This window comes from Ceratotherium simum, chromosome 5 (genome assembly GCF_057802395.1).
Source record: "Ceratotherium simum simum isolate JZ-2026a chromosome 5, ASM5780239v1, whole genome shotgun sequence".
NCBI lineage: Eukaryota > Metazoa > Chordata > Mammalia > Perissodactyla > Rhinocerotidae > Ceratotherium > Ceratotherium simum.
In genome coordinates, this window is record NC_141904.1 from 14618373 (window position 1) to 14638804 (window position 20432).

General features: G+C 35.9%; 1 protein-coding gene across 5 annotated transcripts in view; it reads left to right on the forward strand.

The window, feature by feature from the left end:
• The window catches only part of PIK3CB (phosphatidylinositol-4,5-bisphosphate 3-kinase catalytic subunit beta), a 177988-nt gene that overhangs the window by 119966 nt on the left and 37590 nt on the right, over window positions 1-20432 (forward strand). For 4 of the 5 annotated variants that reach the window (XM_087430477.1, XM_087430479.1, XM_087430475.1 and 1 more), the window contains 4 exons: window positions 1499-1629; window positions 3997-4047; window positions 14571-14759; window positions 19517-19638. In XM_087430477.1, the coding sequence (XP_087286603.1) occupies window positions 1499-1629; window positions 3997-4047; window positions 14571-14759; window positions 19517-19638 (493 nt within the window). The remainder of the gene's footprint in view (window positions 1-1498; window positions 1630-3996; window positions 4048-14570; window positions 14760-19516; window positions 19639-20432) is intronic. The other variant, XM_087430478.1, reaches the window with a different exon arrangement.

A 20432-nucleotide genomic window follows, 5' to 3' on the forward strand; every position in this document is an offset into this window, starting at 1 on the left:
TCTCAGATAAATTCCCAGAGGTAGGTTTATTGAGACTAACAATACATACAGTTGTAATTTTGATAAATGATCACAAATTGTTCTCCAACAGAGATTGTACCAATTTCTACTCTCCATTTGTAATAGAGTGCCTTTTTTGTGATCAGTTTTAAGCAAGGTAATCTTTATATGTTTGGCGCTGATAGGAATACTAAAATGCTCCATTTGACTTTAGATAGGTTGCATTTGATTGACAAATCAGTATAATGCTACTGGATAACAAGTATAGGATTGTAATTTGCTGAGAAATCAGGTTTAGAGGTGTATAAATTATGAAAATTGCTTCTGTCCAGGTGAAAATAGAATCTATGAAATGTGGGAATATGAAGCAAGAGGAGCAAAGATAGATTATGGAGCTGAAACTTGTAAATACTTTGTAAAGATTTTCTAGCAATGGGAGATAATTGAGTGTGCTTACTATTTGGGCTTTAGGCCTAGACAGGATGGACTTTTTGTCTTTTATTTCCTCATGACGTACAGAGAGAAAAACTGTGCTAAAAATCAGTATAGGAAAAGAGAAGTTAGTTTAGAGAGGGGAGACTTTAGGTTATATTGCTCTCTGTTCTCTCATCTTGAGTTTATGTCTCTTCAATAGTTTATATTATACGAACTCCAGGGTTTTATGACGACACTGAAATTCTTAGATTCCCATGCACAGTGCTATGAATGGACCGTGTCTAGGGTGGTAGAGAAGAGGAAGGAGTGCCTTGAAGAAAGAAGCAGTTGGTTTGATTAAAGGAATATCACTTGAATGGAGTGTTACAGAAACTACCAGAGAAGGTTAACTGTATCAGCAGTTATGGGATAATAAAGGAACATTAACAACATTAGGTTCGTTAAAAGGAGTGTCATTGATGACTTTCAAAATATTGGTTTGGCTACTGTGATGAATGTTGAAATCAGATTAGATGTGATTAAGAAACCTGTGTATAGTGATGCGTCGCTTAACACCAGGAATACATTCTGAGAAATGGCATTGTTAGGTGATTTTGTTGTTGTATGAACTATAGTAGTATAGCCTACTATACACTTAGGCTATATAGTACTAATATTATGGGACCATCATTGTATATGCGGTCTGTCATTAACTGAAATGTCGTTACGTGATGCATGACTGTATAGTGATGAAATAATATTTCCTATGGGCCACCTAATTTTGATGGAGAGAGAGCAGTTCCAATTCAGTTCTTTTCAAGATTGAGAATACTTAACAAATTTGAAGGAGGTAAGGTAGCTATTAATTTGTATTAACTTTCTAATTTCAAAGATGTATATAAACTCACATTCAGATTCTGTGTCAAGCATTGACACAAAATTCAAGGCTTACTGATATAACTGTCTGCCAAACTTCCTTAGGTGACACACTTTTTAAGTAATTTTTGTGGTTGAAATCCATTAAGTTTTTTAGTTTAGTTTCAAAAACATTTTCTTAAGTATCAAAATTATTTGCATTTTTTAGATGAACTTGAAGAAATGTTGAATCCAATGGGAACTGTTCAAACAAATCCATATACTGAAAATGCAACAGCTTTGCATATCAAATTCCCAGAGAATAAAAAACAACCTTATTATTACCCTCCCTTCGATAAGGTAAGCTAATTATTTAAAGGGCCATTATGCGTGAAATAATTGAATTATTAGTTCTTCGCTCTCTGTATGTTTATAGTTTAAGCTCTGTATGTCTATTTCTCTTTCAAAATGTCACATTCATTGACAGCTTGGTTCAGTGGAAAGATCACTGAGCAGGGAGCCAACTCTGTTTAATTCTGGCTTTGTCACTGCCCAAGTGAGACATGGCATCTCTGGAGTTCAGGTTTCTCATTTATAAAATGAGGAAATCATAATTGTTCTCTGAGGTCCTTTTCAACTTAAAAGGGCTATACATGCATTCATATGTAACTCTGGACATGTGAATACAGTAAAACATGCCCAGCGTGTTGGTTCAGAGATCAAAGACATAATCACTGCTGTGTTAGAGCTGGTATTCAAAGGACCGATGATTTAGTTGAATATTACTGTTAGTAGGACTTCCTAAAGTACTATTATTTTTGTAGAATCTACAGCAAGGACTTTTGTTTCTAAACACGTTTCCTTAGCATACAAGCTGCATGTCTTGTGAATGGGTAGAGTATCTGGTGGGCTGAAAATAGGGCTTTGATAATTTACATGCTAAGAGAGCTAAGCTGTCATATTTTATTTTCATTTTTGGCATCTTTGTTTTGGTAAGAGTGATGCTGATTTTTGTGAGGAAATCTTGGAGCAAATTCTCAGATAATAAACAAGAAGTTTCCTTTATTTCCTTAATCCATTTGAGAACAAGCTACCTTTAAAAATTGATGTTATACTAAGTAATATTTAAATTAATCCACCTATAAATTTAATTGTATTTTAACATTCAGCGCTACCAGACCTGTATAGAGTAGATTTTTAAAGTGGTATGTAAATTAAATTTATGTAACTCAATGTTTCTTCCTTTACTTTCATTTTAATTGAATTTTACCCACCTAAGAAGTAACTTTTTGTTTCAAATTCTTCTAAAATGTTTTTCTGATCAGTAATATACAACCACATTAAATCTTGTGATTATTACAGTAGAAATCCCAAATATGTCAAGAACCATATATCTTAGTGTTCATTGAGTAGAAAAGGTACATTTTGGCTTATCCACTACATTTATGCCATGCCTTTTTTCCTAAGAATAGGAATTTTTCCATAAGCTGTAGCTACTTGTGAAACATTTAATAGTTACAGCTATGACTATTTTTGTGTTCAATTATGTTAACAATCAGTTATAGTTTATTTTGGATCAAATGAGATGCTTTTTGAGGCATTTTTACAAATATAACATTCTATGAAAATATAAGTGTTTTTAATCTAATATTTCAGGAGAAGTCCAGTTTCTTTAAAATGTTTTATTTCAACAATGCTTAAGTCATCTACAACAGTCACTAAACTTTCCTTTTGCCTTTGTAATCCCTTGGAGAGTCTGTCTTTGAAGATCAACTTGGGATGGAGATTTTAGTCTTTAAATATGTATAAATATGTTTATACTTACTGGTTTTCCTTCAATTATACAATATAGATATGGTCATTGTGAAAAACAAATCAATAATACAGATATAAAAAGTGAAATTTCTTGTATTCTTTTTATTTAATTTAATGTTTTTTGCTGTAATCTCTTGTATACATTTTGCTTTTTAAGTCAGTTTTAATGGTTATTGCTTAATTTTTCAAGAATTTGCTTAATTCTTTTCAAGAATCAGAGCACCTTTTGAACTTAATGAATTTTTAAAATATTTTTAGGCTCTTTCTTGACATTACTTTTACTTTTGATATCTGTTAATTCAGGAAAAAAACATAATGACAAATGGTAAAAACTTATTCTATATTTAGTAACTCTTACATATCTGCATTTTCTTAACCAGAATACATTTGCCTATATTAAAAAACTTTTCACATAAATATGCTAGGCACTACCTATTTTATCTACAGACGGTCCTAGTGCATCCTACGAATTACAGTCCCTTATAGTAATACCATTGTTTACCAGTGGTCAAGAGTTTGAAGATTGAGGGGGCCGGCCCCATGGTGTAGTGGTTAAGTCCAGGCTGCTCCGCTTTGGTGGCCTGGGTTTGCAGGTTCCAGTCTGGGCGCAGACATACACCACTCATCAAGCCGTGCTGTGACAGTGACCCACGTACAAAATAGAGGAAGATTGGCACAGATGTTAGCTCAGGGCTAACCTTCCTCACCAAAAAAAAAAAAAAAGAGAGTTTGAAGATTGGGAATCACTGCATAATACTGTTTTGCATTTAAAATTCATGTTTATATTATAAAGCGTAGAAATGACAGACCATATTACTTCCTTGTAGCCTAAGTACAGATGTAGTGATTTACACTTAAAATTTTACAAATACAAGAGCCAAAATTTAATTTTTAAAAAATTTTTTTAAACAGATTATCGAAAAGGCAGCTGAGATTGCAAGCAATGATAGTGCTAATGTATCAGTAAGTATCAAAGTTTTAAAATGGCCCTTTCTTATTATAAAGTTGTGCCTGTTGTTAGGTACCTTCATCTCATTTATGGTAATCAACTTGCGGAAGACCATACTCATATGCAAGAACAGTCTGAGTGTGCGTGAGTATGTACATGTTAATGTTTTGTTAAATAGCAGCTGCGTGTAGGTGGTCTGTGTTCAGTGGTAAGCCCTTTTCTGATACAAGCACGAATTAGGTAGCTAGTCTGGAAGGGATGCTAGACACCTCATAGATTAACGATTGTTGTTCAGTTGAATGAGGAGGCTGTAGTTTTCTTTATTTCTCTCATGTAACAGAGCAGATATAATCAGGCCAGGCTTCGCAGTGCTGAGGTGCCAGGTTTCTTCCATCTTGGTGCTTTGGCATGTTTAACATGTAGTTTCTATCTCATGGTTTAATATTTGGTGTGTGAGCTTCCTACATTACTACATTCCAGCCAGCAGGAACAGGAAAAGCAAGACTAGTGGCCACACCTGTTCTTTTTGAGGATATCATTAATATGTCTCATTTCTGCTCACATATCATTAGCCAGAACTTAGTCACGTGGCCATACCTAACTGCAAGTGAACCTGGGAAATGTGGTCTTTAGCTGGGCAGTCATGTGCTTAGCTACGAGTAGGAGACTCTAGTTACTAACGGAAGAGGAGGGGAATGCATATTGAGGGACAAAGAGCAATCTCTGCCACTCACACTGTTCCCATTGTTTCTGCTCAAAGACTACAAAGTAGATTACTTTGTTTACTTTGCTTACAATATATATACTATTTCTACCACCTGTAATTTTTATTTATTTTATTTTTTATTTATTTATTTTTCCCCCAAACCCCAGTAGATAGTTGCATGTCATAGCTGCACATGCCTCCAGTTGCTGTATGTGGGACGTGGCCTCAGCATGGCCAGAGAAGCGGTGAGTCGGTGCACGCCTGGGATCCGAACCTGGGCCGCCAGCAGTGGAGCACGTGCACCTAACCGCTAAGCCACGGGGCCGGCCCTCTACCATCTATAATTTTTTATTTAAATTTTTTTCTAGTTTAAGAATTTGCTGAGTTCTAATCTGATATTCTCTTTTCATGTCCTCTGCTTACAACTTTTAAGTGTCTTCAGTAAAGCCATTCTACATAGAATGGTAATTATATAGAGGACAGGAGGCAAAATGAGATGATGTATATGTTTTTGTCATTTGCATGAAATCAAAGCACTATTTCACGTTGACTAGTTCAGAAATGTCTGGCCCACGCTGTCTTCTCTTGCCATTAGAATTCTCAAAAACTTCCATAGCCCCGCAGCACAAGTCATCTACTACTACAGATACTTTAAGAGTAGTTCTCTTTAATGAAACGAAAGAAGTTTATTACAACTATACACTTACCAGTGTGTCAGGCAATTACTGAAACAGATCATATAGCTTAAGTTTAAGAGATAACAGTTATATAGAGCTATCTTCATTCTGATGCTTCTTTTTAGTTACCCTTTATTAGTCTTAATATTCCTTCTTGAACATCAGAAGCGTAAATTAAGTTTTACTATTTCTACTGCAATCTGCTACTACCTTACCTAGATCAGAGGGTTCCCTCCTTACTGAGGGTACGATATTCTTGCCCAGGTTTGATATACTTTTTTTTTAATTGGGCACATAGTACGATTAATAAATTATGAAACCAAAAATGGAAATTTTTTTCTCTAACCCCTTTCTGTAACCTACTTTCCTCCCCAGAGATGACTGTGTAAACAGTTTAGATTGTAGCTACCAATCTTAATATTATGTATGCATTTAGATACCTGTATGTGTAAATATCTATATCCTTTTTTTTTAATAAATGAGATCTTTATGTATATAGTTTCTTCCTTTTTCATTTAATGCATTTTGTGGATCTTGTCATGTCTGTATGAAGAGGTCCATTTCTCTCTTTTTAAAGCATTCTTAACATTCCATGGCATTAATTATTAGTAGCCATTAGTTATTAAACATATACATACTCCTGCTCATAGGTGTTTTGCTTATTTCCAAGTATTCTCTACTAAAAGAGTGTTGCAATGAGTATCTTGTATATACTTCTTCATACATATGTGTATTTTGTAGGATATATTCCTAAAAATGAAATTATTAGATCAAAAGGTATGTACCTTTTTCATAAAAATGTTGCCAAATTGCATACCCTAAATGATGTAAAATTTACAACCCTGCCCACACTGTGGAATAGTTCATATCTTTTTGCTTTTCTGCCAACCCTTTTAATATGTCAATCCAGTGAACAAGAAAATGATGTCACATTATTTTAACTTGCATTCCCTTATTACTAGTCAGGTTAGGGTTTGTTTGTTTTTTAAATTTCAGTAATCTTTTAAAAGATTTCTGATTATGTCTTTTTTATGGCTATAATGTCACCTTACTTCTCTCTGAGGAATTAAATAATCTTGTTTTTAAAGTGGTCTTGCTTCTTTTGACATCTTTCTTTCTTCATATTGGTTTTTCTCCAATGTCTGGTGATTCTTAGGTTAGCTCTTTTTATACTTGCAAATCCCTGGTTGTCTGCCTATTCACTGTACCCTGCCTTCAGTAACTGTAGGATTTAGAGGAGATTGTGTTGACAGTTGGGGTCTCCTGTATGTGAAGAGTTCCATACCTTCTGGGATCAAGTGGCTCCCTAGGTCTCAGTCGCCATGCTCCTCACTTTAATCTGGGGCCAATGCCATTGCTGTTTCAGCTCAGCACGGAGGGACGGGCATGCCTGACTAAAGCAGCTGCTCCACCTGCCGATCCCTTCATAATCCCCCTGAGAATTCTCCCTGGCCTCCTCCCACTCCTATATCCCTTGATTCTGAGCTGGAGTTCCCCCCCAGAACTGTATTTCTTACTACTACATGGATCTTAGCAGATCTGATCCCTCGTTTTGTCTGCTTTCTCTCATTAAAGGATTCCTATGTTAGACAGTCTTTCTCTTTTCCAAAGTTCTTATTGATTAGTATTTTTAAAAAGATATATGTTTTATTTTTATTTTTTTTGTTTTGGTAAGGAAGATCAGCCCTGAGCTAACATCCATGCCAATCTTCCTCTTTTTGCTGAGGAAGACCAGCCCTGAGCTAGCATCTATTCCCAATCCTCCTCCTTTTTTTCCCCCAAGCCTCAGTAGATAGTTGTATGTCATAGTTGCACATCCTTCTAGTTGCTGTATGTGGGACGCCGCCTCAGCATGGCCGGACAAGCGGTGTGTCGGTGTGCGCCCGGGATCTGAACCTGGGCTGCCAATAGCAGAGCGCGTGCGCGCTTAACCACTAAGCCACGGGGCGGGCCCCAAGATATATCTTTTCTGACACTTTGTATTCTTTTGAATGAGAGGAATGAGGAGAACTATGTTCTCATTCCACAGGAATGTTTAGTCCACTATTCATATATATGCCAAGAGCAGGTTACATTCCTTGATAAGATCATGGTAAGTTGACTTATTGAATTTTTTTTGTGTGTGTGTACATTTATAGGTATAGATATTAAATATATATATAAACATGTGTATATATGTATAATATGTGCACACACACAGTTCATCAGGTGACTTTACCCTCACCTTACTAAGGGACTTCAACCTGCTCCTGGAATTTTAAAAAAAAATTTTTAATTGTGGTAAAATACACATAACATAAAATTTAACATCTTTATCATTTTTAAGTGTACAGGTCAGAAGTATTAAGTATATTCAGAATATACTTAACACGTTGTTCAGTGCGACTGATTTTCAGAACGTTTTCATCTTGCAAAACTGAGACTCTATAGCTATTAAACAACTCCCCATTTTCCCCTTCCCTCAGCCGTTGACATCCACTATTCTGCTTTCAATCTCTGAGTTTAACCATTCTGGATACCTCATAAATGGAATCATACAGTATTTTATCTTTTTGTGACTGACTTATTTCACTTAGCACAATGTCTAGAGATTTTCTTGGTTGTCACAACTCAAGGGAGGGTGCTTCTGGTATCTATTGAGTAGAGCTCAGGGCTGCTGCTAAACTTTTTACAGTGCACAAGACTATCCCCCTCCAACAAAATAGCAGTAGCACTGAGGCTGAGAAACGCTGCTGTAATCTAAAACATCTATGTTACAAATAAAGTTTGTCTTATTTTCTTTCTTTTTTTTTTTTTTTGTGAGGAAGATCAGCCCTGAGCTAACATCCATGCTTATCCTCCTCTTTTTGCTGAGGAAGACCGGCTCTGAGCTAACATCTATTGCCAATCCCCCTTTTTTTTCCCCCCAAAGCCCCAGTAGATAGTTGTATGTCATAGTTGCACATCCTTCTAGTTGCTGTATGTGGAACGCGGCCTCAGCATGGCCACACAAGCGGTGCGTCGGTGCGCGCCCGGGATCCGATCCCAGGCCGCCAGTAGCGGAGCGCACATACTTAACTGCTAAGCCAGGGGGCCGGCCCTGTCTTATTTTCTTACTGCAGAAACTCAGGCACAAAATCTTAATGGCTGGCTTTGGAGAATGCAGATGAGAATGCAGTCTTTAGTTCAGAGGTTGTGGGAATCTACCTAGAATTGTTTTCTTAGTAGAATGATTTGAAGTCTTTACAGCCTTCAGTTTTGGGGAGAGGAAATATCAAACATTTAAAAAAAATTTCAAACTTACTGAAAACTTGCAAGAAGAGTACAAAGAATTCCCATATAGCCTTCTTTCAGCTTCCCCAACTGTTAACATTTTACCACATTTGTTGTATCACTGTGTGTGTATGCATTTTTTTCTGAATCATTTTAATGGTATATATCATGCCCTTTTACCGCTTAATTCTTCAGTGTATATTTCCTAAAAACAAGGACATTCGCACGCTTAACCAGAATCCATTCATAAAAATCAGGAAATAATATTGATACAGTTATATTGTCTAATCCACATATCTCATTCAAATTTACCCAGTTGTCTCAGTAATGTCCTTTATAGGTCCAGGATCCAACCCAGGATTACTTGTTGCTTTTCATTGTCATGTATCTTTAGTTTTCTTCATTCTAAAATATCTCCTCATTCTTTCCTTATCTTTAGTGATGCTCACATTTTTTAAGAATATAGGCCAGTTGGGCCGGCCCTGTGGCTTGGTGGTTAAGTGCGCGCGCTGCAATGCTGGTGGCCCGGGTTCGGATCCCGGGTGCGCATCGAGGCACCACTTCTCCGTCCATCCTGAGGCCGAGTCCCACATACAGCAACTAGAAGGATGTGCAGCTATGACATACAACTATCTACTGGGGCTTTGGGGGGAAAAATAAAATAAATAAAATCTTTAAAAAAAAAAAAGAATATAGGCCAGTTAACTTTGTAGAATGTCACTTAATTTGGATTTGCCTAATGTTTTGTCATGATCAGATTCCAGCTATGCATTTTTAGCATGAATACCATAGAAGTGATGGAGTGTTCTTACTGCATTTTATCAGGAGGCAAACAATGTCCATTTGTCCCATTACTATTGATGTTAATTGTTATTACTTGATTAGGATAGTGTCTACTGGGTTTTTCTACTATAAAGTTAAATGAGTATTTTGTGGGGGGATATTTTGAGACTAAGTAAACATCCTGTTTCACATCAAACTTGCACTCACTTTTTAAAATATTTATTAATATATCTAGCCTGAGTCAATATTATTACAATAGTTTGCCAAGTGCTGATTTTCAAATTTATTTTTCCTTTTGGATTTATTAGTTGGCTTGTACCATAGGGTAGAGGTTTTTCTACTACCCCATTTATTTACTTACTTATTATTTTTTTACTTATAAGTAGTATGGATTCATGATTTCTATTTTATTTAATGACTTATAATTAGTTACTGTCTGTTATTCTGATGTTCAAAATGACCCAGATTTGGCCAGTGGCAGCCCATTCAAGTTCTCTCCTGTGTCTTTTTGACATTACTCTATCATTCTTTGAGCATTTCCTTCTTTCTGGTACAACAAAGTGTTCTGGGCTCATCTGGTATTTTCCCTACCCCAGCTTTGAAATCAGTCGTTTCTCCAGGGAGTCCTGATTCCTTTTATTTTTGAAAAGTATTTAGAATCCAAGAGCTGGGCACTGGGTATGCTCATTGCTACTGGCATACAGTTGCATCTAGGCCTTTTCATGAAACAGAGCTAGATAATATATGTATATATTTATTTGACTGTATATATTTGGGCACATATAAGCACAGAGCTATATTTCTTTATCTATCTATTAAAAGCCATGAGTTCTTATCAATGCCTCTGATTTGGATCCACTACCACAGAATTTTTTCTAGCCTTTGCCTTTCCATATTTTTAATTCTCTTTTCTGACGGGGAGAAATCTGGATTCCTATTAGGCTCAATATATTTATTTATTTGCTCAATTTCCTGTTTGTCATCAATCTTCCAATCATATAACCATCTTCTTAGTCTCTGTCTCACCGGCCCTGATTGCATGGGCTGTCTTCTCCCCAGCTACGTGCTAGTCAAGTCCCTGGTCTGGCCAACATGTAGTTAATTCTGTCCCCAGCAAGCACACTATTAACATGCTGCCTGAGTCTCAGCCCCTCTTAATATGACAGGTGAATTTTCCAGCCCTTTCCATAGTGAAGGGTAAGGAACCATGATATTTTTTTCATGTGCTTATAGCAAGGTATATATGTTTTATTTTATTTTGGTAAAGTACTGTTATATCATAATATGTGTTTGATTTTGAAAAAGCTAAACATAAATAAAAACAAAGTAGAGAATATGGGTGTTAATTTTCATTGCTTTCCACCGTTATCTTCCATTATCTTATTTTAGTTCAAGCATTCAAACGTGTATAAGTTGACCAGTTACACTGTACAATCTAATTTTTCGTTACTGTTTGTTTTGGGTTTTGTAAAACAATGTAAGATTCTGTGTTTTGTTGGGCTTCCTGCCACATTTCTGATAGTTGGTTGTTTTTACCTTGGCATTATTCAGTGCTGTGCTTTTCATAGCTCAGTAAACAATCACAGTACAATTATACAGCTAACCCCCTGCTCTTCCCTCTTAGTTTACTCCTAGGTCTTCAGGATATTTACTTACAGTAGATCTGTAAAGTCTAATTTTGATCCACAAAATTACAGTAGGTCTGTTAGCTTTTTGCAGTATTTAACTTAACAGCAGTCTGTCTTTCTTTGACATGAACAATTTATACTGTGTTATTTGCAGTAACAGGTTTCATTTTAAGATGTAAGTATAGGAGTTTCATTTTCAAATTCTGATGACTTCTCATGATCATTTTTCAGAGAAACCCAGTCATGCCTGTGAAATAGAGCATATCCTTTTTAAGTTGAGGCTCTCAGTATAAAACCACTATAATCATACATAGAGTCTTAGTGTATTTCTTTTTTTTAAATAGACTTTATTTTTTTTAAGAGCAGTTTTAGGTTCACAACAAAATTGTGAGAAAGGTACAGAGATTTCCCATATACCCCTTGCCCACACGCGTGTATAGCCTCTGCCATTATCAACATCGCTCACCAGAATGGTACATTTCTTACCAAGGATGAACCTACATTAACACAGCATAATCACTCAAAGTCCATAGTTTATGTTAGGTTTCACTTCGGTGGTGTACATTCTATGGGTTTGAAGAAATGTATAATGACATATATTTATCATTATAATATCATACAGAGTATTCTCACTGCCCTGCAAATCCTCTATGCTCGCCTGTTCATTCTTCTACCCCACCCCTTACCCCTGACAACCACTGATCTTTTTACTGTCTCCATAGTTTTTGCCTTCTCCAGATGTCGTATAGTTGGAATCATACAGTATGTAGCCTTTTCAGATTGGCTTCTTTCACTTAGTAATATGCATTTAAGGTTCCTCCTTGTCTTTTTGTGGCACGATAGCTCATTTCCTTTTAGTGCTAAATATTCCATTGTCTGTATGTATTACAGTTTATCCATTCACCTATGGAAGCACATCTTGGTTGCTTCCAAGTTTTGGCAGTTTTGAATAAAGCTGCTATAAACATCTGTGTGCACATTTTTGTGTGGGCATAAGTTTTCACCTCCTTTTGATAAATACCAAGGAGAGTGATTACTGGATTGCATGGTAAGAGTATATTTAGTTTTCTAAGAAACCGCCAAACTATCTCCCTAAGTGGTTGTAGTATTTTTTTTTTTTTAATATGTTGATTTTTGTGTGTGAGTGTGAGGAAGATCAGCTCTGAGTTAACATTATATGGAATGCTGCCACAGCATGGCTTGACAAGCGGTGCCTTGGTGCGCGCCTGGGATCCGAACCTGGGCTGCCAGCAGCGGAGCGCGCGCACTTAACCGCCACGCCACGGGGCGGCTCTGGTTGTAGTATTTTATATTCCCACCAACAATGCGTGAGAGTTGCTCCACATCCTCAACAGCATTTGGTGTTGTCAGTGTTCTGAATTTTGGCCATTCTAATAGGTGTATATTTGTATCTCATTTTTTTTTAAATTTGCATTTCCCTGATGACATAGACTGTTAAACATCTTTTCATATGCTTATTTGCCATTTGTATATCTTATTTGGTGAGGTGTCTGTTCAGGTCTTTGACCCATGTTTTAGTCTGGTGATTTATTTTCTTATTGTCGAGGTTTAGGAGTTCTTTGTATATTTTGGATACCGGTCCTTTATCAGATATGACATTTTGCAAATATTTTCTCCCAGTCTGTGGCTTGTCTTTTCATTCTCATGACAGTGTCTTTTACAGAGCAGATAATTTTAAATTTAATGAAGTCCAGCTTATCAGTTCTTTCTTTGAGGGCTCATGCATTTAGTGTAATGTGTAAAAAGTCATCGCCATACCTGAGGTCATCTAGATTTTCTCCTGTTATCTTCTAGGAGTTTTATAGTTTTGTATTTCACGTTTATCTTTACGTAAGTTTGGTAGTGTCAATCCTTCAACTTTGTTCTTTCTTCTTCAATATTCTGTTGGCTGTTCTGGGTCTTTTGCCTCTCCATATAAACTTTAGAATCAGTTTGTTGATATTTACAAAATATCTTAATTGGGATTTTGATTGGGTTTGCATTGAATGTATTGATTAAGTTGGAAAGAACTGACATTTTAACAATATTGAGTCTTCCTATCTTGGGAATATCTCTCCATTTATTTAGTTCTTTGATTTCTTTCGTCAGAGTTCTCTGGTTTTCCTCATATAGATAGACCTTGTACATAGTTTGTTAGTTTTATACCTAAGTTTTCATATTTTTGGGTGCTAATGTAAATGGTATTGTGTTTTTAATTTCAAATTCCACTTTTTATTGGTGGTATATATAGGAAAGCGATTTACTTTTGCATATTGATCTTATATCCTGCAACCTTGCTTTAATTGCATATTAGTTCCAATAGTGTTTTTGTTGATTCTTTCAGATTTTCTTCATAGACAAGTCATGTCATCCACCTTCTTTTTTACGTATGCATATACTATTTTGCATCTCACTACTTTAGGAAATTTGTAATATGACTATTTTATTTATTTTAATGTTTATATGAAGTCCCAGTTAAAATAATGTCAAGTAAAAAATAATACAATAATAGAGTATAAATTCTTACAGAATCAATGTGTTTTTCCCTAACTGGCATAGTTTTTCAAATATGGGGAAATGCATCTCTTTCTTTTATTGTTAGTGCTGTTCAGAATCTATATTAAAAAAACTAGCGTGAACCATTTTCTTTATTTTAGTGTATGCTTGAAACGATTGGGAAGGAAAATGAGTTAACTGTATTTTTTTCATGTTTAATTTTAACCAAGATTCAGTTCTTAATCTAAATGGTTTTATGCCTCTGAGCCAATAAGGCACCTATTACTTTTTTTTTTTTATTGGTGTGGAAGACTGGCTATGAGCTAACATCTCAAATCTTCCTCTTGTTGCTGAGCTAGATTGGCCCTGAGCTAACATCCGTGCCCATCTTCCTCTATTTTGTATGTGGCATACCGCCACGGCATGGCTTGATGAGGGGTGCATAGGTCCACGCCTGGGATCCAAACCTGTGAAGCCCGGGCCACTGAAGTGGAGTGTGCAGACTTAACCACTACGCTATTGGGCCAGCCCCCAATTACTTTTTTTTTTTTTTAACTATATATGTTTGCTTCGTCTCTGTTTCTTGTTTTTTGTTTGTTTGTTTGTTTATAGAAATTAAAAATTAAAGAAGGAAGGAAAGAAAATTCAGTTCAAATAATAAATGACCTTTTAAATCCAAATTGCAATTCTGCCACCTAGTGTTTGCACGTGGATTTTTAAAAAAGCAGTATTCTTTTTCCTTTTTTAGAACTGTTTGAGTATACTTCTTTCGTTCATCCTTAGCTTACAAATTTAATATTAAGAAATAAAAAATTTAAAAAGAGGATCCATCTTTATTAATTACTATTAATTACTTTTAAGAAATTATATTTTTAGTATCTCACATGTTAAAGCTCATAAATTATTTATAAATTCATTGTATATAAATTTGCTAAATGTTTTGCCAGTGATGTTTATACAATTCAGTTCTATAATGAGTAATTTTACTTTCTTAGAGTCGAGGTGGGAAAAAGTTTCTTGCTGTACTGAAAGAAATCTTGGACAGGGATCCCTTGTCTCAACTGTGTGAGAATGAAATGGATCTTATTTGGACTTTGCGACAAGACTGCAGAGAGAATTTCCCACAGTCGCTGCCAAAATTATTGCTGTCGATCAAGTGGAATAAACTTGAGGATGTTGCTCAGGTAACAAAAGATCATTTCTGTAACTCCTTTTGGGAGTATATACTACTTTGCTGATTTCATGTCACTTGTCCTTTCATACAAAGGTACATTTCTGTAGATTGGATAATTTTCTGCAGGAGAAATTTTGAGGTTTTAAACTTTTATATATATTTTTAAATGATAGACCAGAACGTTTTAAGATTTAAAAATCCCAGATTCTGGGATTCTGGGATTTAGAACATAAATCATTCAGATCAATTTTAACATTCATTTCAGTTGGGCAGTGTTGATGAATGTTTGCCTTTAGGCAAAATAGAGAAAGGAAAAAGATTTTGCTCTAAAAAGGCCAACAATTTTTAGCTCCTTGATTTAATTTTTCAAGACTCTGTCAGAAAGCACTGGCATGTATTAAAGTCAATTGGTCATCAATACGATACAGAAAGATCCTTGAGGTAGTTTTTAATTAGAACAAATACATTTATTTGGCTTATTAAAATAATCAAATTTGTTTACTTGTTTGAATTCAACTTTTACAATTTAAAAGTTTTCTCATCTTGGTAAATCTGTACTGACTTTAAAAATTTAGTCAAGAAGTACATATTTATTTTAATCACATGCATTTTTTAAATCTTTGATTTTACTTCTCAAATTTAGTGTAGAAAGGATTTCTTTTGAGTTTATTTCTAGTGTCTTAATTTTTTGAATCATGTTACATAATTATATTATGTGCCTCATTTAAACTGTTTCCATATTTAGACCACATGAACATTGCTTATCCTGAAAAGGAACTCTTTTTGTCATTTAGATAGGTTTTAATTGTTCTGACATGGTTATCTTCTAACCACTTATTTATTTAAATTCAAATTTGGCTTAGTTTTCTATGAACCTCCATAATGGTGAAATATAAAATATAAGCATTTTTTAGTTGGCACATTTGCTTACTTCTCTTGGATAGTGTGCAGTTAGTTCTAAGTGCCTCCCAATCCCACCCTCCACCAAGAAATGCATCACATTATTTTGTATAGAATTAGAATAGAAAAAACTTCTGGCTGTACTCTTAAAAGATTTCTGAGAGAGAGGTTTTTTATGTGAACTGTCAGAAAATGAAATGAGCTAATTTATGCTTATTTCTTTATTTGACCCTTGAGACAGAAATTTTTACATTCAGGAATTTAGCACGCTTGTCTCATTTCCATGAGGGAATCTAAAGCATTGTTGTCAGATATAACTTAACATCTTCCATTTTGGTAGAAGAAAGCCAATAGTGTAACTTAATACTCAAGTAGAAACACCTAAATGTGTTTAAGCAAGTGTAGGAAAGTACAAATTGCACAATCCTAATTCTTTTTTTAGTAGTCTAGAAAAAAAAGTTAATGGAATGAAAAGTAATGTGTTTTGGCTTGTTCCCCGACCCTATCCCATTGCCAGTTATAGTGAACTGGTATCAAAGAATATAAATTCAATTTCAATAAATTTCAGTAAATTGACTACCTTAAGAAGTGGAGAGCTTCTGTGCAAAGTTTGTACTCTGATTCTACAGGCACAAGCTGTGGGTGAAAATTCTATAGAAGATTAGCCTCACATTAATCCACAAGAAAAGATTCTGTTGGCATAATGCAGAGGGATTTCAATAGTCTTTGCAGCAGGCAGGTAATTAATTAGCACTGCTTTCACTATTTATAAGGCTAAGTCAGGTTTCCCTCCTCTGATGCTTCCATAGCTTTCCCCCAACTAAAATGATGAGTTTTGGTAATTTATTTAATTTTATGTTTATATAATAGATTTTTTAATAATTGTAAATAATCTTACACAAGGTAATTACTTGCCAATGGTAGAGCTGTTTTTAATCCATAATGTAGTTGAACCTCTAGTATTACAGAATGTTATCTATCCTTTACAGTATTGTTTTTGTGAAGCAATGTATTTCAAGTGTTAACTGGAGATGCTAGGAGTTTTTTTTTTACTATTGTTTCAGACCCTCAGGAAATGGTCCTCCCTAATTCCTCTATCCATAATGAGGACTACTGGTCCATTAGGGCCTGGGGCAAAGCGGGGAGGGGGCCCCATCAGTGATAAAAAGTGGGGTGAGGTAGGTGTTTCATATCTTTAAACCAGTATTTCTCAAACTTTTTTCATTATTACACTCCTTAGGAGCCTTTTTGGACAATTTTTCCCCTAATAGCCCCATCTGCATGGGATTTTGATGCCACAGATAAGTGTATGTCTGTTTATATACTGTGTTTTTGTACTTTATACATAAAAAGAGCAAGTATGAAGCTTATTCTTTTTATTCAGTGCAGTTTAAGAATAATTAAAAATTTAAAGTAGAAGTTAAAATTTAAAATCTAACATTTCACTGTATTTGTTGAATAACTTTGTAATTTATTGTAATATATCAAATTTCATTTCTACGTTAACTTATATAAATGTTTACTAATAATAGCAATGTAATCAGATTTTTAAAAATTATTCAGAAATATTTTTTCTGCAAATGTAAAACAATTGAAAAATAAAGTTAATTTCTTAAAAATTATCTTTAGTAAACTTAACTTTTTTATTTTTTTTTTTTGGTGAGGAATATTAGCCCTGCGCTAACATTCATTGCCGCTCCTCATTTTGCTGAGGAAGATTGGCCCTGGGCTAACATCCATGCCCATCTTCCTCTACTTTATATGGGACGCCGCCACAGCATGGCTTGATAAGCGGTTCCTCAGTCCGCGCCCCGCATCTGAACCTGCAAACCCTGGGCCGCCAAAGCGGAGTGTGCAGACTTAACTGATATGCCACTGGGCCAGGCCCATGAACTTAACTTTTAAATTTACTTGATATGAGAAAATAGCTTTTAACTTAGCTGCTGGATATTCATTCAGATATTGTTGATTTGTTGGGGGCACTTGACATAATTAAGAGGGGTTGAATAATTTGTGGAATTAAAATAATAAAATATAAACTATTTTTATTTAATTCTCAAAGTTCAGGTCTCATACAAAAGCTCAAACGAGATACACAGGCAACCAGCAGGTACTGACAGGCCACCTCTCACAACATGACTTGAGATTGAGTAGTCATTTGAAAGAAAGTCCTCCAGTCATTGCCATCTGTTTGCCATATTTTTGCAGCTCTCATCTTGCACACATTCTCTATATCTTCGTTGGACTCAATGTCAGTGATACCCAAGAAAACCAAACAAGATAATCAAGTATTAAAGAATAAGATTTTGTAAGATAGGATTGAGCTTTGGAGGGCCACAAATCATAATTATCAATATTTTTTTCACTCTCCTCTGTAATCAGTTTTCTTCCCACTTGCCATCCCTGATAAGAGTGCATGCTATATATATTAAAACCATGAGGAGGAAGAGACTCTTGCCAGGAGCAACCCTGATGAATCTCATGGTGCTCTCTGATGGGAGGGAGATAGGAGTCCTTTCTAGAGATTTGGGCTCTCTGAAACTAGGGTTTCCAAAGATGCAGCCGTGTCTACTTGAACCCGTCTTCCACCTGCCGTTTCAGCTCATCCCCTCAAGGGATTCTTTGTTTATCCTATTTCTAAATCATTTCTAAGTGACATCTATAAATAGACTGGCTGTATTTGTCTTGTTTATAGAAAATAAACTAGGTACTATTTATTTCTTATGGGTTACTTACTATGACTTAAACAGTTTAAATATATTATAGTCAATAAAAAGTTCTGTTAAGTGATAGATACTCTTAAAAATATTAAGAGCTAAAAGTAAACTCCTTCAAGATAATTTTACATTGACTTATTTTTTTTTTAAACAGTTTTATTTATTTATTTATTTTTTGTGAGGAAGATCAGCCCTGAGCTAACATCCATGCTAATCCTCCTCTTTTTGCTGAGGAAGACCAGCTCTGAGCTAACATCTATTGCCAATCCTCCTCCTTCCCCCGCCCCCCCCCCAAAGCCCCAGTAGATAGTTGTTATGTCATAGTTGCACATCCTTCTAGTTGCTGTATGTGGGACGCCGCCTCAGCATGGCCGGGGAAGTGGTGCGTCGGTGTGCGCCCGGGATCTGAACCCCAGGCCGCCAGTAGCAGAGCGCGCGCACTTAACCGCTAAGCCACGGGGCCGGCCCTACATTGAGTTATTAATGAACTTTTTTTAGTGAGGAAGACTGGCTCTGAGCTAACATCCATTGCCAAATCCTCCTCTTTTTGCTGAGGAAGATTAGGTCTGAGCTGAAATCTGTGCCTGTCTTCCTCTATTTTGTATATGGGACGCTGCCACCACAGCATGGTTTATTGAGCAGTGTGTAAGTCCATGGCTGGGATCTGAACCTACAAAACCCAGGCTGCCAAAGTGGAGCTCGAGAACTTAACCACTACACCACCAGGCCGGCCCCTGACCTTTTTATATATAAATTGACTGGCATTAGCTTGAGCCTTGCAGCGTATATTTGTACTTCAGATTTTACCTTTAAGTATTTCATGATCATTTCTTTCTCTGTCTCTGTCTCTCTCTCTTTGTTTCTTGCCTTTTAAAAATTACTTAATGGCTAATGATTATAGAATCCAAATATTCATTGTATCATTCTATTTCCTGGTAAGTACTTAATAGCTTTTTTTACTTGCTTATGTATAGAATATTTCAACAAAGACCATCTTTATTAATCCATATTAATAGGAATGGATTTTTGAGGCTTCAGTAAGTGTGTATGCTTCTCTTTTCTTTTGACCCATCTCTGCTCCTGTATGCCAAGGAAAAAGAGATTATTTTTTTCCCCTATAATTTCTGAATCAGTTTCAATTTTTGAACAGCTTCAGGCACTACTTCAGATTTGGCCTAAACTGCCACCCCGGGAGGCCCTGGAGCTTCTAGATTTCAACTATCCAGATCAATACGTGCGGGAATATGCTGTGGGCTGCCTGCGACAGATGAGGTACCTCCTGCAGGTGGCTTTCTTTGGGGCAAGAAACACTTTGGGGGTGGGTGGAGAAGGTGATGTCTGCTTAAATATCTCATAAGAAAGGAAAAAGTTGGGAATTATTCAGAGTTTAAAGCATTTCTCCCTCCCTCACTTTCTCTCATATTCTCACTTTATTCTATATTGTAAAACAAAAAACAAACAAAAACATACTGAGTCAGGAGGTCCTCAAGATCACCCTCAGGTTCCATGATTCACTGGGAGGACTCATAGGACTCAGCATACAGTCATACTCTTGGCTCTGACTTATTACAGGTAACATATACAGAGCAGAATTGTGAAGGGAAAAGAGTCAGTGGGGCAAAGTCTGGAGGAAACCAGGCAGAAGCTTCTAAGGGCTTTTTCCCGGTGGAATCTCATTGAATACACTTAATTCCCCCAGCAACGAGTTGTGACAACACATCTGAAATAGCGTCTGCCAGGGAAGCTCTTTTAGAGATTTGGTGGACAGGGTTTTTAATGGGGGCTAGTCATATAAGCACCCTGTGCCTGGCACATAAAATTCTAGACTCACAGAAGGAAAACGGGATGTTCAGCATAAACCATACTGTTTGCACAGTTTAGGCACACCTCCCACCTCTTATCTGTTAGGGAGGTGGGAAGCTTTGTGAAATCTATACTCCCATATGCCAGCCAAGGGCCAACGTTGTAAGCAGGCTTTTTCAAAGGATGGCTCTCAGGCCTGCTATGTTAACCTTTTCTGCCCACCAGCCACAATTAAGAAATGTTAATATTTTGTCATTTTTTTT